The sequence below is a fragment of the Amblyomma americanum genome, chromosome 1 (genome assembly GCF_052857255.1).
Source record: "Amblyomma americanum isolate KBUSLIRL-KWMA chromosome 1, ASM5285725v1, whole genome shotgun sequence".
In the NCBI taxonomy this organism is placed as follows: domain Eukaryota; kingdom Metazoa; phylum Arthropoda; class Arachnida; order Ixodida; family Ixodidae; genus Amblyomma; species Amblyomma americanum.
Window position 1 is genome coordinate 332,931,521 of NC_135497.1, and position 20,729 is coordinate 332,952,249.

The following is a 20,729-nucleotide window of genomic DNA, read 5'->3' on the forward strand; positions in this document are numbered from 1 at the left end:
GCTCGCGCTGCGGCGGCCTATCCCGACTTCCTCTTTCTTGTCCGGCGCCGCGCGCCATGGCCTGCGAGCCGAGCGCGGTGCGAGGGACGCTACAGGGCTGCTACCCCCCCCCCCCCCCTGTACTGCGAAGCCACAGGACACGCACTACGCCCAGCGGATGTGCTTGGAGGAAGCTGCGCACAATGGTGGCGCAGTCGAAGCGAAAGCGAGTGTAGGGCCGTCGAGTGGTTTGAGGCGGTCACCAGCAACGAAGTCTTCACGGCAGTTGACGTCTAACGTGAAGGTCTTCTGCGCACGGTGTAGGGCGCTGACTTGCGGTCGATGATAGCCGCCTTCAACGTCTCGAAGGGTCGAGCCGTGTCCGGCGAGCTGATGACGTCCACTAACTCCTCAGCGACGTCAGGAGGTAGGGTGGACACCAGGTGGAGGAACTTGGTCCCTTGGCTGGTGATGCGTTGCAGCTGGAAATTCGCCTCAACCTGCAGGAGCCAGGCGCGGGGGCTATTGGGCCAAAATGGCGGCAGGCTGACTGGCTGGAACGCGGCTACCGAAGCACCGACAGGCTGAGCGTTCTGGGGCGTGTCGCCGCCGGTAGGCAGTGCGGAAGAGCCAGCGGAATCCATGTAGGAGGTTGGGGTTGCGTGTTCGAAGCCGGGTCGCCAAATCTGTCGGAGCTAAGGAGAGGAAGAACCAGCTCCGACAGCGTTGAGGTTCGAACTGGTAATTATCGCTGCTCGCGCTCTGGCGGCCTTGCCGAACTTCCTCTTTCTTGTCCAGCGCCGCATGCCATGGCCAGCGAGTCGAGCGCGGCGCGAGGGGTGCTACAACGTGTCGCTCTCTCTCTCTCTCTCTCTCTTGACTCATGCTCTGAGCAGTGGAGAAGACAGTAGCACGTATTCAGCGCAGGCGCAGTGAAAGGGGTGCCAATAAAGCTGAAATGGTGGCACTATTATCGATTAAAAACAGCCTCTGTAATTTTGGTCACGCGTGAGGGATAGGGCTTCGCAACGAAGGCCTCAGAAAACTTACAGCGAAAAAGTGCCTGCCCTACATTTAAGGCGACAGCCTTTAATGGCTCATACTTGCGGCCATGACCTTGTCCGATCTCAGGTCATGTCCGGTCTCAAGTCATGTCACACTGACGACTAATTAACTCGATAAGAAAAAAATCCTTGTCCACGGCGGGATTAAAACCACCATCCTTCCGTTGCGCAGCCGAACGTGCTAACGACTACGCTACTTCCTGCGAACGCATATGTAGTTCTCCTTCCGTTATACTTAGTGGCACTGGCAGGGACACATTATTTTTCGTTCTTTTTATCGTCCCACAATAATTTTTGTCTAGCATATAAGGACGCTGGAGAGAGTCTCCGGAAAGGCGTCGAATCAGACGGATGCCTCCCAAACGCCCTCCAGTGTCTCCAGCATTTAAGATTTACAAACAATTGCGTACTTAATCAACAGCTTAACCACACATCAATGACACAAGCAGGAACACCGCGCTAAAGGCTTTCGCCTCGCCGCACTTTAGGTCAACAAAGTGCCCCCCTGAATTTTTTTGCCCCGCGTGAACTTTTTTGGTGCCACCAGTAATAAGAGAAGTTGCGGTGAAAGTTATTGATCACTAACTCGAAAGGTATTAGCTAGAAGCCGCACACAGAGCTGAGAGAAAAGATGATAAATATGAGGAATCGAGCGAAGTAGTGGTGGCAGAAGCATCTGAAAAAAAAAAAAAAACTTTAGCTTCCCAAAAGCACATTCAGTGGTAGCACTTAATTATTTTGACGCGTCGAAAACATGTCCACCCAGCGGCACAAAGAACTTTCAGGAGCGCATCACAACGGCGGGTGCGAAATCTCTCGGCTTGTTCGCCCATAGTTGCGGCCTGAAGGGGCATGCGAGCACTCTCGCGCTATCGAGCACCACGCAGATACTATCTCAGCAGAACGAGCATAATTGGCACGAATGCGATTAATACTTCAACGGCATTTCGACTAAACGACGTCCTTCTTTCGAAACATTCGGGCGAACATACAGCCGCGCATTCACATGGCGCTTACCCCTAACAGTTCTATAGGTCACCGTTTGCCAACAAGGCGGTTCTTAATTTCACTCTGGTCCTGTCACAGTTCCTAGCGGCTTATATAGACTCAGGGCAAATACATGGTAAAGCTTAGCTTCCCGGATGGCGCTGCGATCGCTCAAATGGGCTGTTATTAAAACTGCCGACCGTAGTGGCCTCTTGAGTCGCGACGAAAACGAGACGTCACTCTGACGACCGGAGACGTGTCCTAGATTCAGAGAGCGCCTTATCTTGCCGCTGCTACTTCCTGGTCACATGGCTATGTTAAAAAGCGGACGCCAACGCCTCGTAATATGCGATAGCGTGTTTGCGTCTTCAAACTCCACGGTGAACTACTAGAAGCTGTTCCCTCCATTTACTAGACAGTGTGTTGCGGCGCTGCTGTCAGTATGGAAAGCTCTAACGCAGCGTAGCAACAGAGAATCGGGCCATAAAAGCATGCCCATAGCTTCACAACCTCAATCTGGCCGGCGTGCTACACCAAGAACGCTTTAAATGCGGAGCATAGCCACTGCTAGCAAAGAGCCTCTTGCGATGGAGATTGCTGCTTCATCGAAGAGTGACAGTGCATGATTTTGGCATCAGGCTATATGGTCAAACGTTGAAACGCGCACTCCTGTCATGCTGCACGACGCCCAAACACGACTATTCACAAGCTCTGAGGAAAGGATTTTCCTCTCGGTGTCACGAAACAGAGTGCAAATTTATCTCAATAGACTGATATCATCCACGAGGAAGCGGCCATAAATGTTACTTAAATGTTCCACGTGACAAATCTCAGTGCACTCAAACAGTCCTTTTACGTTCCACCCTTATTTGCAACCATGAAACCCGAGTCTGGTTCAAGAGGTGACACACTTGTCAGTAAAACTTAGGCGCCCTTTTGCCGTCTTGAATAGCATCTAAACCCCATCTGGTAAAGGTGTCATTAGTTCGACTTGCTCACGAAGTAATACAGGAACTGAGTAAAGGACTAGACTAAAAGGAACGCCGACACCTCGTCAGCTGCACTGCTGTTGGATTTCGGTGAATCCTTTAGCATTTCTAATCAGTGGCCCTTTTGCCTTTGCCGTCATTGCAACCCGGGACCCCTCGTACACAGACGTGCCTTAAACCATCTTAGTTGCGCAGTCTCAAAATGTGAATGACATTAGCACCGCGCTCTCTACTCAACAAAGCGCGACTGAGCGAACCCACCATGTTTTGGTAAACAACCATCGCTGACTATAGTAGTAATAGCCTGATCAAGAACTTTCTGTTGATCGGCCATTACCAAGTGCTGGCCACTAATATCGTTGTTACTATCATCATCAATTCGGCACTGCAATCAAAATCACCTCCCGACGCTGCAAACAGTCTCTCTCAGAGACACCACCCATTTGCTAAGGTTAACAAACACTTTCTCCGTCCTTTGTCCACTGGCACAGGTTGCCACGTGATAAACAATGTCGATAGCAAGTCAACAATGTCAACACTTTAATATCTTCCAAGTGCCGTGATAAATTGGCGAACGCCACGCGATTTGGCAGGAAAATCTTACAAACAACATGTAAAGCCGAAACCTACACACTGCTGCACAATCACTATTGGTCAGAAACAGCGGCACCAGCATTCATCGCAACAAACGATGGCGTCGCTAATCAACTTCACTGCTCCTAAAAAAACGATTCTAGAAAACGAGGGTAAGGGGTAATTGCAAACATTCCCAGCTTATGACATGAAGTCCAAGATAAAGGTACAGTATGTTGTACTCCTGAATACAGTAAAACATTAAATCCACGTTGCTACTCTATGACGACAGATTCTTCACAGAAAAGCGTCTACATTTACGTACACAACTCTAACGACGCTAGTGGCCTACAAATGTTTAATGCACGTAAAAAATCTAGCTTCAAAGGAGCGCAGAGATAGAAGTCGGCGAAGCCAGTTGGTGTAGGTCGTACAAATTAAGCAACATTGTTGTTCTCTGGACGAGACATTACCCTATAGGTAGAGATCATGATAAAAGTGCGGCAAAACAGTTTAACAAATGTTTGCTTTTTTAAATACCGAAAATACAAAACTATCGAGCAGTCGCTTGCCCATTGCTGTTTATTTGGCAGTGCAGTGCCAAGATGGCACGTACCATTGTGCATGTACCATCATAACAGCCACCAACGATAATTAAACCCTTCCGTTTGTCTTACCTATCCGGCGATGTAAAACCTGTGTGGCTATAGGCACTTTAAGAACGGTCTAGCAATGCGCCTTTGTATGAGAAGTCACGTCCAGATTGTATAGTTTCGTTGACCATGAATTGCTCTTAAGTGCTGCAGCGCAGAATAATGTATCTCTAATGCAGGAAAAGAGTGTCACACTAGCTTCCATGAAAGCATGTACGAATAATTTTCGTGGTAGTTATATTCAGCAGCACTTACACAAGGGCCTTATAAATGCATCAACAAATTCGCTTTGCGCAGTGCCAAAGAGGACGCCCATGTCGCATTCGCCAAAACTACTGATCGCTGACTTTATAGAAACTATACCGTATATTCGCAGCGCTAACAACGCTTGAATTGCTGAGCCACGTTCGTATCCAGTCGCATTTACACCTCTGTTGCCACTCAGATGCGATTCGTCGCTTGTTATGCATACATTTGAGCCTGCGTACGACAAAACGTTTTGAAACTAAAGAAAAAGGGGGCGCTGCCGATTTCCTATGTCCGAAGAATACCGCTAATAGACTCGATTCAAGCTGCAACGAAACAAAATGACCTGAAGGAAAACTCTACAGAATTGCTTTCTTTTAGTTCACTCAGTTACGATTCGGTCTATTCTATCCAATAAAACACGCTGCTGTCATGGCTTCTTTCCTCAGCTTTTGGCCACGGTAGATTTCCGACAACGCAACGATATCGCCGGCGACTCTCTGGAGTCAAAGCCTACTAAGGCATGGATGAAGCTTTTGCAATTCATTTCGTACGGTCTCATGACACTGAAATTTGTCGTGCCAGCTGAGGAACCGCTCTTAACGAAAGAACCAAGACCACCTTTTCACCGAAGTGAACGCATTATGGTCACTTAGCTTGAAACGCACGCTCTCAGAAGTCAGAGGCAAGTCTACACCCGGCTTCCACCCTTTTTTTCGAAGCCTAACCGTCAGGAATAGACTCGCCAAGTAAAAGATGCTGCGTCAGCCACCGTCGAGACAGAAACAGGCAAGAATGTACAAGACTATTTCCCTAACCCTTCTGCTTTACCACTGGTTGAGGTATCTTTACAGAAGTTCTTCGACCTCGCCGATGCAACGTTTTTACTGCCGCTCATACCAGCTCGCAAATGGCAACTTAATTGAAAACTGGTATTGAATCCGGCTTGCGCATTTCGTAGCACGCATAGCCTCCTATATACTATAGCTGTAAACTCTGCGGAAACACCAGTACTGACCGATGCATATTCCGCGTTCCGTAACCGTTTACGAAGGGCTCGAACAAACCTGAGCAGAAAAAAAGCATGCGCCTTTTCAAAACGAAGCATGCAGTCATGGTCGCTTTAGAAATCAGGCTGCGGGCCTGTCTGCGTTGACGTAGATAACCCGAGCGGGCGCGCCAGCTTTCCACTTACTCTTTCGAAACACACTCCAAAGACCCCAAGTACTAGTCTTGCACCATGCTCTCAAACGGAATAAGTGTCCTCAGTCCGCGTCCGTCTGCTCCCCTTGTCGACAGTAGCGCGGGGCGTCGTCACTGGTAGCCGAAGTCGATGTAGTAGTCCCTCGAGTGCCTGCGCTCTCTGCGGGCGTTCTTGAGTTCGTCCCATGAGATGAGCGTGATGGACGAGGTGGTGAGCGTGTAGAGGAACGCGCCGCCCAAGCCCTTGGACAGGCCGCGCAGGCCTTCGGTGCGCTTGATCTTGCGCACGCAGTCCCAGACGCTGCGGTAGTAGAGGCCCTCGCCCCGCGCGTTCGACGGCTGCGCGTACATGCGCGCCCGAAGCACGTCCACGACCGCGATGAAAGGCGCCGACACGAGGCCCGATATGAACGCCGCCAGCACCGTGTTGATGAAGAAGTAGCGCTCGCGGCCCTCGGTAGCCGTGTTGAGCAGCGTCTTGAAGCCGATGAAGGTGGACAGCTGCAGGGCCGAGCCGGTCGAGATACGCAGGATGTTGGAAGACGTGGCGCGCCACAGCCCATTCCACAGGCCCTGCGTCCGGTAGATGTGCAAGAACGCGGCCCGGGCGGTCCTGTAGCCGTGCTGGTAGCCGACGGCGATGGACGCCGTCGCGCAGTGCACCTGCGAACACGCGGGCGGAGATCGTCAGCCGGCTTGCTGGGCCGCACCACGTGGCCGGCCACTGTTCCTTATGATCTCACGTCTGGTTGAATGCTGATACTTTATTCTCATGGCAGCCGCGGTGGCTCAGTGGTTACGGCACTGGGCTGCTGACTCAAAAGACGCGGGTTCGATCCCGGCCGCGGCGGTCGAATGTCGATGGAGGCGAAATTCTAGAGGCCTGTGTACTGCGGGATGTTCAGTGCACGTTAAAGAACCCCAGGTGATCTAAATTTCCGGCGCCCTCCACTACGGCGTCCCTCATAGCCAGAGTCGCTTTGGGACGTTAAACCCCTCATAAACCAAACTTTATTCTCATGTTTTTGACTCGTGAAAGCAACGTGCTGCGGGCGCGGGATCGCACGAAGCTCGCGATGGTTCATCTGTCATGGAGGTCACGGCGACGCTCGAGCGCATGCCGAGAGGCAAAAATCCGGGTTGAACGGAACTGGGGGTACCCTTTTACACGACTTCTTCTTGGGTTTGCAAGGATCGAAAGTAAAAATCCTCGGTAAAACTCCCAAGTACCACTCATTCCTACAGCGCTGCCTGTTCTTGGACACAACAGCTCGGAAGCATGGAGAGGGCGAGGACTATATAAATGATTCAAATGTAATTAGCAGGCATCTAGAGTGGCCGCAAAAGCGTGCCGTAGAGTGGTGGGCTCTGGATTATTTCCGCCATCTTGGGTTTCTGCAACGTGCACTTACCTTGGAACCTTAGTACACGAGTGCCTTTGTGTTTTGCCTCCATAAAATGCGGCCTGCCGCGGCCGAGTTTGAACCCGTGACATCGTTCCCGACGGCCGTTGTGCCCTTGTGGACAGATCATTAATTCTACTGCGCATGAGACGAGCTCGACACACGGTGGAAAGCCGCTGCGGTCGTGAACGCCTTGGAGGCCCAAAATAAACACAAAACCGCACGCATGCGCTGCAAAGCTAGGCCTGCTCGTAAGCAAACTTTCTTCCCACCTTTATTAACTCACAAAATGGCCGACGAAATGGCGCTTTGTGGCTCTTGCTCGTGTCTTCTTTCTACGCACTGCGCCGAGCAGCCCAAAGGGACAGAACGCAAACGCACAAGCAGACGCTTCAGCTTACTTTCCCACTTGTTCTGCTCGAGGCAACGCGGCTGCATTCGGGACAACTGGTTTGTACTTTAGTCACTCGAGGCTCTTGGCCAAAATGAAGAAAGAGAGAAAAAAAAATTAGCCGTATCGGAGGTCTACTAGCCCGCTCTTCCGCCTTCGTTATTTCCTGCCTACTCAAGTTTTAAGACAAACGCACTTGAGTTTAATTCAATCACACCTGACTTACTGTAGTTCGGGGTGCCTGCACCAACACCGGTCTAGATATGGTGTGTATTCCCCTCGAAAACGAGCGTTAAAGATGTAATCGATGAAATATACACATAATCAACCCTTTGAAACATTTAAGGCTAAACTGTTCCAGGAATGCTACAGGGAAAATTAGCGATTTTAATTTATCACAAACACAACCGAGATTTAGCCGCATTTTTTTTTGTGAACGTGTCTTGATAGGCAAATAACTTATAGTTTGCGTACGGGTCCCGTAGTTGCCCTTAGAGTACGCACAATGTATGGTGCACGGTATGTGCGCAACCAGTCAGTGCTTTCACGCAATAAATATTCGTTCCTGATTACGTGCGCTCAGGAAAGTCGCCCCGTATCTCAATATAAAAAAAAAAACCGTTGATTCCTTTCAAACGCGCATTAATTTTTACAGCGGTTTACCATTACCTTTTCCATTGATATCGACGCAGTTTTTTTTTATATTTCACACACTAATAGTATAAGTGTTTAATTGTTTCGCATTAGTTTCAAGCTGCAATGAGCTCCCACAGTATGTGATCTCCGTATTTTGTTGTGTTTTCTGAGCTACAAATTGTGCTCGTTTTGGCTAATTAAACTACTTCCTGCTTCTTTCTCGTGATTTCTTATTGCAATAGAATTATTTATGTCGAGCTGTTGTCTTCCCCTTATGTGTGAACGAGGTGCAGGCGATCAGGAGGCATTAAAGTCTCCTTTTCCCACACCTCGTGGGCATACTTTACCGACGTCCAAATAAACTTCAAGCTTCATGCAACAGCATGTGGTCTTGATTCCCGCTATTAATACCGAACAGCATGTGGTCTTGATTCCCGCTATTAATACCGAAGTGCTGCTGTCTGGTTGGTTGCTTCAGTGCGTACGTTTATACAACTATATTAAGGTAGACTGGCAAAGCAGGCGGAGATTTATCGTTTTGACACATTTAAGCCTGTGCTGACAGTACATTCGTCTTAAGAATACGAAGTGTACGGCGTTCTAAATCCCTACATGCTTCCTTTTTTTTTTCTCCTCAGCGTATGGTGTAGATCTTGTTCTGCTGCCTAATGCACCGTTTTGCGAACCGCTGTTTAATCCCATACAAAAATGTCCTATGGCCGGCTATAGGATTTTGCCCGAAATAGCTATGAACCTTTCCTATTCCTGTCTATAGCTGTATATACAGGCTGATATATTTTTCTATAGAGAGCTTAAGACAGTTGTATGGTTCCAAAGCTATAGCTTTAGTGGCATAGATTTTTCAATAGCTGGCAATAAGCACCTCTGTGGGTGCTTATAGACTTTCATAAAAGGCCTTAGACGGGCATAGCTTTTTCCACAGACGCCCATAGGACGTTTTTGTATGGGATGAGATACAAGATATAATCATGATTTAATAAGGAAAGTACTGACGTGATTTGTCTTTAGTTCTGTCAGCGCTAAGTGACGCTTACGTTCTCACACGTGCGCCTGCTATGTAAAGAGATCGAGCGCGCTCCCACATGGCTGGCTATCGGGAGTTGCTGACTGAGGCATACGCATCCCGACTCATTTTCCCGAAGGCTGCCAGGATGGCAACGCGGTGTAAAGGCCACGGCTATTTCTCGTGCGGGCTGGGCACTTTTATTTTTCATTCTTTTCCTTGCCCATTCCAACATATGTCCTTTGAAGACAGGGGCTTGGCAGCCAGAGCGGCGATCTGCCCATTTCCAGGTTGGTGTGCACTCTGGCACGCGGGGAAGAACAGGTGACCGCAGAACCGGCAACGCACGCAATTTCACCGCTCGTATACAGAAGAGCGTTATTCATGCCTTGTGAGAGTCCAAAATTAAACAAATAAAATAAAAGCAAAGAGAAAAGCGCGTAATTTCGAAGTCCTGTCCTTTCATTTACCTCAGGGTACATCAAGCAAGAGAGCTCGCCAACTCCACCACCACGCGGCGGTGTGGCCGTACAGCAGGCAGTCATTAAGTACATACATACTGAGAGCAAAACGCTTGTCCAGCCAGAACACGCTCTGGGCGTGTTTCGGGCTGAACACGCGATATCTAGTGATAACATTTGGTTTAAAATGGTCCGGACGAAAGCATGTGCAGTTAAATTCATAAGACTTTATCGTCATTTTTTTGTCTTCCTGGCCGCAGCGCTTTTGGGAGCTGCGGGTCACACAGTTCGGTCACTTGAGACATATGTTACGCCCTTCGTGCGACACGATGTGCACTTCATTATCCCCTCTCCACAGCGGGGAGTGAAAAGCAGTTCTGCGGACCACGGCTGTGGCTTTTCTCGAATACAGGATGTAGCCTCACGTGAGTAGTAAGTAATGAGAATAGATTCGCGTTCCCTTCAGCCAGTCACGTGCCCCCGTCTTCTCATGGCTTGTCACGGGGCGCGTGGTAGCGAATACAGATGAGCGCGCATACACCTGTCCGGGGAGACGAATGAGCGTCCGTAAACTTGGACAGGGACTGCACAAAAAGGAAAAGGCGTTTTGCGGCACCGGCTGGTCAGTTAGCACGTGCGGTCATTTCATACGTGACTCGCCGGCAGTGCCTGAAGATTAACGCATGGCACCGCTACAGCTTTTGGGCTCTGAGCGGCAAGCGGTCCCATGTCTGTGTCAACGCAGTGCTCAAAACCGAACAGCACGGCGGGGACTTCGGTAATATGATTACGCGGCGCCCTTGCTCGCTTTGCATATATCGACGCTATCTATCTATACAGTCGTTTCACGGGATTCAATGCAGATTCTTCGTAAAAATGCTGTATCAGCTGAAGAGTCCCTGAGGTTGGGCTATTTGGCCAGGCGGATATCTGGTTCAGGAATATTCGTAAATATTAACTGAATAAACACCTACCATGTTTGAATTCTTTCTAAAGGTAATTGTAGAGAACAAAATGAAAGACCCAGTGCACAGTACGCTTTGTGCATGGTGTTTATACAATACCTGCATACTGTTTATTGGTAAAATTACGCTGCATTTGGTCATATCATGAGAAGAACCGATTTGGCAATATATGCTCGCAGTTAATTTATTTCGACGTGATAGACATTTAAGAATTATTATTATTTATTTATTTTTTTGCGTACCAAAGCTACAGCCACGACGGAGGGCTTCGAACATACTTCGACCGCTTTCGGCCGCACCGAGGATACGCTGCACATGAATTGACGGATTTTCACGCGAAAAACAACGCTGAGAGTTATGAGAGAGGCCGCACGTAGTGGTGGGGCTCTGGAATAGCTTAAAGCGCGTGGAGTTCCTTAACATGCACCGAAATCTCGGAGCACAACGCTTTTTTTTTGCGTTTTGTATTTTGCCCCCATCGAATGCGGCCCACTTCGAATCCGCGAAATTGTTCTCAATAGCCGAACGCCACAGTCACTGAGCCATCGTGGCGAGCGGGGAATCCGCCTTTATCACGCGGCCGCTCTGCGCATGCGCTTATCTCCTCCGCTGCCCTTTCCCCCGCTCCACTGATTGAAAAGGAATCGCGTGCGTGTACCCTGCAAACGAAGTCGATGTTGGAGACAGGGGCGAGCGGAATCTGCGAGCGCATACCTGCCACTTCGCATGCGCATCTGGCGCCTCCTCGTGGAACTAGATCGCGACAGCGGCGTTGATGCGCCTGTGTTTTCAACCAATATTCTGTGTAGCAGACGAATATTCGCGCGCTCCCGAGAGGGCGCCACGTTTCGCGAAAAGGGCGAATTCGGTGCCCCTGCGACTCCGCATTTCGCTCCATCTAAGCGTGGCGTGTCGAACCTGCATGTGCGTCTTGAGGAGGAACAGCGGCGAGCCGGCGAACGCCCCGACGGCGCCGGCCACCCCACCGGAGATGGCGCTCAGCCGAATGCTGGGCTCGAGGTTCTCGTCCAGGGTGAAGCCGAAGTTCTCGATCGTCTGGAACATGCCCAGCCGGAGCCCGTTGGCCAGCAGCTGGTAGCCCAGGCCCGGCAGCAGGCCGCGGTAGATGGCGAAGATGCCGTCGTAGCGGGCCACCGTGTACAGCGCCTGGGGCACGTTGCGGTAGACGGGCCGTTTCCGCGCCAGCTTGTCTGCGTGAACGGCGCAGTCACGGGAAGCGTCTGTGTGGCCCCGCACATACAGGCGACACCCCGCTGCTTCCGACAGCAGTAGACTGCGCGCTTTACTAAGACTGAGGTGATCTGTAATCGTTAGAAGAGCAAGGGCAGAAAAAGGGAAAACAGAGGGCGGCACAGTCTTCCTTACCGTACGTTAATGGTAGGCAGTTATGAGGTAACGATCTCGTCCTCTGAGGTCTCTCAACGTGTTAATTTTAATGTTCGTTCATGGGCTATGGAACATGTCGCTGGGCTGCGTTGGCGGACATTTTTTAAAATTTATTGTTCACAATATTAATAATGCACGAAAACCAGGTCCCATGAATTCCTTGCTCGTGAAATGGGGCCAAGCCAGCAAACCTTCCCCTGAGAGCACATCGCCGTTCCTCCCCGACAAAAATTCCTAGCCAAGCCACTCGAGATTTCCATATATGCTCGAGAGGACACCTGCTATTTGGTCATCCCATCGTGCGTACAACCTAGTAAAACTACAACAAAAGAACTAAAGAATCATTTTAAGGAAACATTTTTACAGATATCTGTGGTTAGCAGGCTAAAATTTCCGCTTTTTGCGACACGAGGCAGTAAAGTATGGACGCAAGAGTGGACGGGTTATGGGTTACAATGCTACCTTGCGTAGTTCTGTACATCTATTTGCGTTCATACTGCTGTTTAAATCGTGAATTATGAACTTATATACGACATCGCGCATTGGCGGCACTAAATAGTGAACCTCTCAAGCCATTTCCAAATTGTTCCAAGTTTCAGCGATGTTTTCAAATAAAATTTTTTACTACCTCTCCGGAAATAATCATGCATGAAGGTCGGTGAACTATATGCAAAATAACTACCTCCTCCAAATTAAGTTGTAACTTTTTTTGCCCATGTTGGGTTTGTGCACTTACTCCTGCAGCGTCTCAAACCTGGGAAAGCAGTATCTGTACATTTGCAAGCAAATGGACCTGATAACTTCTTGCACGATTCCACTACGCCCTGTACTACATCGCACTCGATAAAACCGACAGTCGTTGGCAGGAGTGAACCCCCTACCTCATTTAAAGAGAGAACAACAAAGTGGAGGTGCTGGAAAGTCAACTTCCCCGAGAGACAGAGGGAGTGAGGTATGCATGTTCTCGCACAAGGACGGGGTAGTGGCTGGGCAAACAAGAGCGGCTCACCTTTGACCGGCGACTGCAGCTCCCCTTGAAGCTGGATGCGGATCTTGGCCACCTCGATGGGGTGCGTGATGAGGCTGGCCGAGCACGAGGCGACGGCGGCGATGAGCACCTCCGCCATGGGCGCAGCCTCGCTCTCTCCGGCTCACGTATGAGGAGGACCGCGCAGGTGTCTGCGAGAGCAGCGGCGGGAAATCGGACACTGGCACCACGACCACGCTGTGCGCGGGTGTTCATGACGCAACCTTCAGGTGCCATCACGCGAACGCTACAATGCAAGGGTTACAGAGAAATGGCTGAGTAGTCGCGCCCACTTCTCGGTTCACTGTAGTTTATTTTTGTAAACTGGGTAGCGGCAGGACTGCTTCCGCAGTAGAAGTGACAGTGCTGGCGCGTTGGCGAGGGACTTGTAGTGGATGGCCGACGCGACGAGATATGCGGCCTGGTGGGGTGACGTAGGGTGTTTGGCCAAGGCGTAAAACTAAAAAGAGAGGAAATGCGACGACAGTAGGGAGAAGCTGTCAGACATGATTACATTTTAAGCGCCGGATGCCACGAGTAGGCAGAATGAATGAACCTAGTGGCACGATTTTGAACTAACTCGGGCGTGTGGATGCGATATGCTTGGTGAGGACTCCAGATATCAGATGCGTATTCTAGTTTCGCACTGACAAGTGATCTGTAGGCGAAAGGTTTTAGCACTTTGAGGTGCCTGACGCATATTATGTACAGAAAAACCGAACTATAGGTTAACGGATGCTACAATATTTGTTACGCACGTGCGCCGGGAGAGATCCTGGCATAAGGTGACGTATAGGTACTTGTACTAATGTACAAACTGATATGGCTATTACAAACTATCAGCCGCAAATCTCTCATTACAAATAGGCGCCTAACTCTAGAAGTTGAAAAACTAACTATTAAAAATTAGCTAACCAGCTTACTACTTAAGACGATTCACCGGTTTTCAGGTGTCCGCCAACACTGGTAAACTATGCCGAAAAAAAACACCTTTTACCTCAACACGCCTATTTTTGAACATTACTTATCCTTCCCTGAAACACCTGGTAAATAAATTATTAACAAGAGAGCTAGTACAAAACCCTGGGAGACACGTGATGCTACGGCGAAAGGGCTGAAGCTGTGACCACATTAACAAGGAGAAATTGGGAGCCATAAGTAATTTTTGACCCACAATAAAACATTAGGATATAATTTCAGTTGGGCTAGTTTTAGCAGTAAACGCTCCAGGGACCCTTTGTCAAATGCTTTCTCAAAGTCTATAAATATAGCGCCAGTCTGTGAATTTAGGTTACGGTTACTATACACATCATTAAGGAAGCTGGTCTTTGGTTTTTCGCATGACAAACTTTTGTGGAACCCCTGCTGTGAAGGGTGATTGGCTGTTACTGCCGTGAAAGTTCATGATTTTAAAATAGACGACATGTTCCCCGATTTTTCAAGGTACGCCGGTTAATGTCATCGGACGGTATAGTGGGGTATCTTTGTTACCTGATTTATAGAGAGGAACGAACCACTCCCGCTTTCCAGTCATCCAGTATTTGCCCCGAAGAAAGCGACTGCGAAAACAATAAAGATAACTACGCTGCGGAAATGAATTGAGCAATATTTTGGAGTTACTTTCATCTACGACGGCTTATAAATAACTTTAATTCTTTTCTGTGAGGGAAGAAACGCCAGCTTCAATAAATGTGGCAGATGGAATACTAGACTATATATTAGCGACGAATTCCGTTGTCGGCGCGTGAATTTAATAGGTGAATACGGATCAAAAAGTGATGTTAAAAATTTCACCACATTCGATGTTGTTGGACTCTTGTCCAAGTTCTTTAGTAAGAGTGATGCTATGCGCCGGGTGCGCATTTATTATCTGCCAGAATTTGCTAGGATTATCAGTCAAAATTTTTGGAAGGTCAGCATGAAGAAAAGAGCATTTGACATTGCAGATAGCAGTTAGGTATGCATGCTTCGCTGTGTAATCTCTTTCTCATGTGCAAGGTTCGTTTTCTTTAGTTTCTTAGCATGGAATAAAACGTTTTCTCTGCACTAGCACTAGATGCACTCCTTGCCCATGAGACATCATCATCATCGCTAGATACCTCGCTAGCCAAAAAGCCGTCCTGTCTGCGGATGAAGCCTCCACCTACAGGCTGCCACCTGCCACTGCACCTACGTATCCCACCTTCCACCTAGGTTGCTCCTCTGGGGTTTTTTCGTGGATTTTTCGCTCATGGCCAACGAAGTCGACGCCGGCCCTTAACGCTGTCGCGTTAAAAGAGCGTGTAGATCTTGTGAGAAAAGGCAGCTAAGAGGCGATCGATATTGTCCAGGAATACGCGGGATGGGTAGGGTTAAAATGCTCGCCAAGCAAATCCGAACTTCGGGTGGTCCGGGGGGCGAACAAACGCGATACCAATGCAGGCCACATTCTCGTGGAGGTAAATGAGACACCGGTAGCCAGAGTGCACAAAATCAGTGTCCTGGGACTGATAATACAGGGAAATAGAAAAAAACACAGAGACAATAAACAGACTTAAGTCGACAATTAACATGACAACCAGGCTGATAAGGCGAATAGAAAATGCGGGGAGTCAAAGAGAAAGGTCTGTGCCGAATGGTTCAGGCTTTTGTGATAAGCAGAGTAATATACGCCATCCCCTACCTCAAGCTAGGGCTGGCGGAAAAGAACAAAACAGACGGGATCATACGGCAGGCATATAAAACAGCCCTGGGGCTGCCCCACTGCACCCCTACGGAAAGACTTCTTAAACTGGGGATCAACAACACAACCACGAACTATGCGAGGCACATATATTTGCGCAATTAAGGAGGCTCGCAACCTCACCCGCGGGGAGGAAGATCCTGAGCAATCTAGGACTCCATGATAGATTCACGGAAAAAAAAACGCGCAGGCAAAACTACCGATCGAAGTGAAGAACATGCTCACTGCTGAACCGATCCCGAAAAACATGCACCCTGCTTATCACGAAGGCTCCTATAGGAGGAGAGCAAGAGCCAAGGCTCTTGAAGCCAAGCCAGAAGGCTTGGAATACACTGCCTACGTAGAGGCGGCGGAATACAAGGAAGGCGACTCCTTTGTGGTCGTGGGCGTGAACGACTCAGGTGAAACATTAATGGCCGGTTCGGTTAAAACAAAGAACTCGGGGACAGCGGAGGAGGTGGCTATCGCCATGGCAATGGTCAACACCAAAGCAGTCACCATAATTAGCTACTCCAAAGTCTCTGTAAACAGTTTTGTTAAACAAAGTCGCTATAAACAAGGTGACAGAACGAATCCCAAGGAATCAAGACTGGAACCAAAGAGAGGTGTAATATGGGTGCCGGCACACTCAGGGAACAGGGTAAACGAGTTGGCTCACAGTATAGCTCGAGGTTATGTCAGCCGAGCAGTGAGCCAGGTTGAGTCCCTAAATTTCACGAGTGATGCATTCATATCCCTTCACGACTACACTAATCAGTTTAAACTGGAATGGAGGATATATCCGCCACCAGACAAGAAGCTCGACAAAAGGCAGGAGGTAACGTGGCGTCGGCTCCAGACGCCAGCCTTCTTTAGCCCGTCGAAACTAGCACTCATGTACCCAACGCAATACAATCCGACTTGCAAAGAATGCCGCGAGATAGCGGGATACGATCACATTCTACGGGGCTGCAAAAAGGCGCCGCCACCGGCGGACCTACTACCAGTCCCTTCTCTGGAGCGGTGGGAGGCTACACTGGCCAGCCCAGACCCGTTGACACAAGTCCGGGCCACTGAGTGGGCTCACAAGCTCGTCGCGAAAGCCACGGGCTCGAAGCCATCTAATATAGTGCCCACATAGCGTTCAATGCTGGCAATAAACGTTTTCTAATCTAATACAATCAACGCCCACGGCTGACACTTGCTAGAAAGCATCTCCTTAGGCCCATGAAACAAATCATATTGTCTGTTTGCGTTCAAAATGTCGTGTCGTAACCCTTGAAGGCTAACTCTAGCAATCGCATCACTGTTTGATAATCACCTGACATTTTTTTTTCTTCCTAGTCCACCTTCGGCGTTCTGGTCACCCACTGCCGCAGCTCCTTGCTCTAGCGCAAAGTTTGCTCGAAAATAACAAACATTGCCGAGTTTTGAGCACAGTTTCTCCTCCACGCCAGCTATACAAGGTGTTTCAACACCTAAGACTTTATACAATATTTAAAAATAGGCTTTTTGAGTTAGAAGAGCGCGTTTTTCGGCATAGCATTGCCAGCGATGTAGTACACCAGAATACAGCTAAGACGTGCTAACTAGCAGACTTTTTAACTAATACTGAATGGTCAACTTTTAACTATTGCTGTTAGGCTCATTAATAATTGAGAGGCGTGTAGCGCACCAAAAGTAATATCCATATCAGTTTTAGAATTTTGAAGAAGCGGCAACTCTCCGTGCTGCGGCCCAGCACATTTTGGCTGCATCACGCCGAAATACACGCGCTTTCGAGAAGCTTGCAGGCAAATCAACCTCTCCAGTGCACGTAACTCGTCGAAATAGCCGAAATTTATTGAGCCGCAGCGCCGAGGGTAACCGCGTTTTCGAAATTCTAAAAACTGATATGGATATTAATTCAGGTGGGCTACACGCCTTTCAATAAGTAAGACGCCAAACAGTGAAAGTTAAAAAGTGAACTATTCAAAATTAGTTAACAAGCCTGCTAGTTAACAGATCTTAGCTGTATTCTGATGTAAACTACACCGCTGACAATGCGATGCCTAAAAAAGCGCTCTTCTAACTCAAGAAGCCTATTTTTGAAAATTGTGTAAAGTCTTAGGTGAAACACCCTGTATATGCCGACCACATCAAAGAGTCAGTTGTCATGCTAAATGTCCTGGCGCGGCAGTCAGTGGCGAGCGGGACAAATCCATCGTTATCTTGCGAGTGCAGAGCTATGCTTTAGTAGGACGTACTTGCGGGCTAGTTGGTTCCTCGTTGCCTATGTTCTCGTCTTTTGCGCAGTTTCAACATTTCTGAAGTGCAGAGAATGTGCTTCTCGCCTAAAAATTACAAACCACTCGACATGAGGAGCAGTTACAGGAGCGCTGTCGCCACGTGTACAAAAATACTCGGCTGTTCAATACACTAACGTTCTTCAGTCTTTCTCGATTGATAGACCACGCACGACTTGTGGTCAGTCTTTACATTTCACGAGTTTTATCGGCGGTTTATGCTCAGCAGCAGCCGTCCAAGATGAATTCGTTTGACAGCCGTACTTCGTTACTCGCCAAATCCTCTTTAGCAGCTTCTCGGCAGCCGTGTGCCACCAAAGACTATCGGGAGAAGGCAACGGAATGGGGAAAGGTACCCAAAATACTGCCCTAATTGTCATGGCTCCTCTGTTTCGGGCGCATTTATTTCTTCCATGCCGCACCGTGCACCTCAAGGATGGCTACACTTTTTAGTGAATGTTTTCACAGGAACAAGGCAAGAACCGAAATTTAATGCGCACTGCGCACCCAGCTCTCCTCTTCCAGCAACAACAGGAAGGACAGCCCAGGAAAAGATGTCCGGCTGTTACGCCAATTGCGACAATGCCGCACTGAACCACGCTGAAGTCATGGTATACTCTGCGTATATTTCGACCAGTTTCGACCGGCTTTTGAGGCCGAGACCACGAGCGGAAGCGGCCAAAAATTCGTAATCATCACTGCGCGTCATTACTTCCCATTTAATTTTCGGCTCACGATAACAGCACCACAAGAAATGCCGCTACGCGCAGTTGTTCCAACTTTCCGCCGCGATTACGGCGCGAAATATCCCGCCCATTTGTCTCATCGGCCCCTGGATTGCGTTGGAAAACTCGCATACGCGTTCAGAAAATTGAGCGACCAGTCAGAGCAGGCTGGAAGTAAATGAGGTAACTGCCCGACCACTCCGCCGCACAGTTCGCATCCGACTCTCAAGACGTGCCGCTCATATTCGTGTTCTTTTCATTTTCTTCTTCAATGTTGCGCTGCTGTGAAAAACATGGCGCCTCGGCGAGCGGCCATTGTCTGCGCGCTTTTGTGCAACGGCACTAAGCGGAAGGGACTGCTGCACTTGGGAAAGCACGCATTGTCTTCCTTAATGAGGGACCTGCAATTACTGGGCGCCACCTGAAAAAGGAAAGACGAGCCGCGAGGCTGTGCTTTCATCTGAGCGCTCCCCTCTATTTCGATCCAATTAATTGCTCGTGCACGTCTCTGTATACCTTTCCTGCTGCCCGTGGCCTTAGCCCCGTCCAATATGATTCAGTCACCTGCTGCGCCGACTGCGACGCCATGTATGTGTACCGTGCCATGTTAACCGCTCTATTCATGTTTGTTTGTTTTTTGTCACTGACGTCAACGATGTTTTCCTTTATTTTGCGAAACAGGAGAAAGGCAAAGAAGGGGCACCTGCAGACACCATTTCCCGAAGCGGCAGTCTTAATTGTGGTAGAGCACACGCCTTGCATTCGGGAGGTGCTGGGTTGGATCCCCAGTATACCGCCGGGTATCCGCAGGTTTTCTAATGGGCACAAGATTTTCCCCCGCGGTCTGGTGCTCGGCTCTACTGGAGTAAAATGCTCGGGGAAATGATCTCGGACCAAACCGTGCAGTTAATGCAGGCAATGCGCCAACGAAAGAAACTTGCCAATTTACTCTACTTCCTGAGGCACTAAATGCGTGCCTATTACTCGAGACCGTTTGTTCGTGTCAGATATTCAAAAACTGAAAACGGCCAAATATTCAAACCCGCCGCGGTGGCTCAGTGGTTAGGGCGCTCGACTACTGATCCGGAGTTCCCGGGTTCGAACCCGACCGCGGCGGCTGCGTTTTTATGGAGGAAAAACGCTAAGTCGCCCGTGTGCTGTGCGATGTCAGTGCACGGTAAAGATCCCCAGGTGGTCGAAATTATTCCGGAGCCCTCCACTACGGCACCTCCTTCTTCCTTTCTTCTTTCACTCCCTTCCCTAACGGCGTGGTTCAGGTGTCCAACGATATATGAGACAGATACTGCGCCATTTCATTTCCCCAAAAAACGAATTATTATCAAATATTCAAGAATCGAAGCGCTAGGCCAATCGTCTTTGTGGCTGCTTTCCCGATTGGCGCCCCGGTTACAGGTGGCAAACGCCAAAGTGACTGCACGAATTTCACTGCGAATTTTCCCTTTCGGTCGTTTCCTTGAGGCTAAAAGAAAAGAAAAGCTGCTGCCCTCCTTCTGAGACAGAAGAGCAAAGGCAGACAACCCAGTTATGCGGGAAGCAGCGCCAGTCGCGAGGTTTCCTATATAGGACGGAAGAGCTCATCTGCGCGCGGTTTCGCGGCGCCTCGTGACACATGACGGACAGCATCGGCGATGACAGCGCCGCCGTAAAGGAAAAAAAAAAGAACGCGCGAATGACGGGCACGTCACCGGGTTGCGGCGGGAAGCCGAACACGTTAAGAAAAACCAGTCAGCGGCGCGTAAGATCGATGGCGCTGGCGTTGAGAACAGGCGCGCGGAATTCTATATGACCGCCGATCGCTGAATAATGACCTCATGAGGCGGGGGAGCCGAGAGCTTTCAGTCCCTCACGGCCTAACCGCCTTTTTTTTTTTTGTCTTCAACAGGCGCTCGCAAAACAAATATAGACTAGAGAAAGAAATTTCGTATAATGCCCCGTGATCAACTATTCGAAATAAAGCCTTATAAAAACACCGTACTCGATCCAGATACG

General features: G+C 49.2%; 1 protein-coding gene across 1 annotated transcript in view; it reads right to left on the reverse strand.

Moving 5' to 3' along the window:
* Positions 1-218: 218 nt before the first annotated feature.
* The window catches only part of LOC144115510 (solute carrier family 25 member 35-like), a 51,267-nt gene continuing 30,756 nt past the window's right edge, over positions 219-20,729 (reverse strand). The window contains exons 2-4 of the mRNA XM_077649919.1: positions 12,991-13,160; positions 11,493-11,785; positions 219-6,357 (exon numbers count right to left, since the gene is read on the reverse strand). Of these exons, the coding sequence (XP_077506045.1) occupies positions 5,806-6,357; positions 11,493-11,785; positions 12,991-13,108 (963 nt within the window). The 5' untranslated portion in view covers positions 13,109-13,160 and the 3' untranslated portion in view covers positions 219-5,805. The remainder of the gene's footprint in view (positions 6,358-11,492; positions 11,786-12,990; positions 13,161-20,729) is intronic.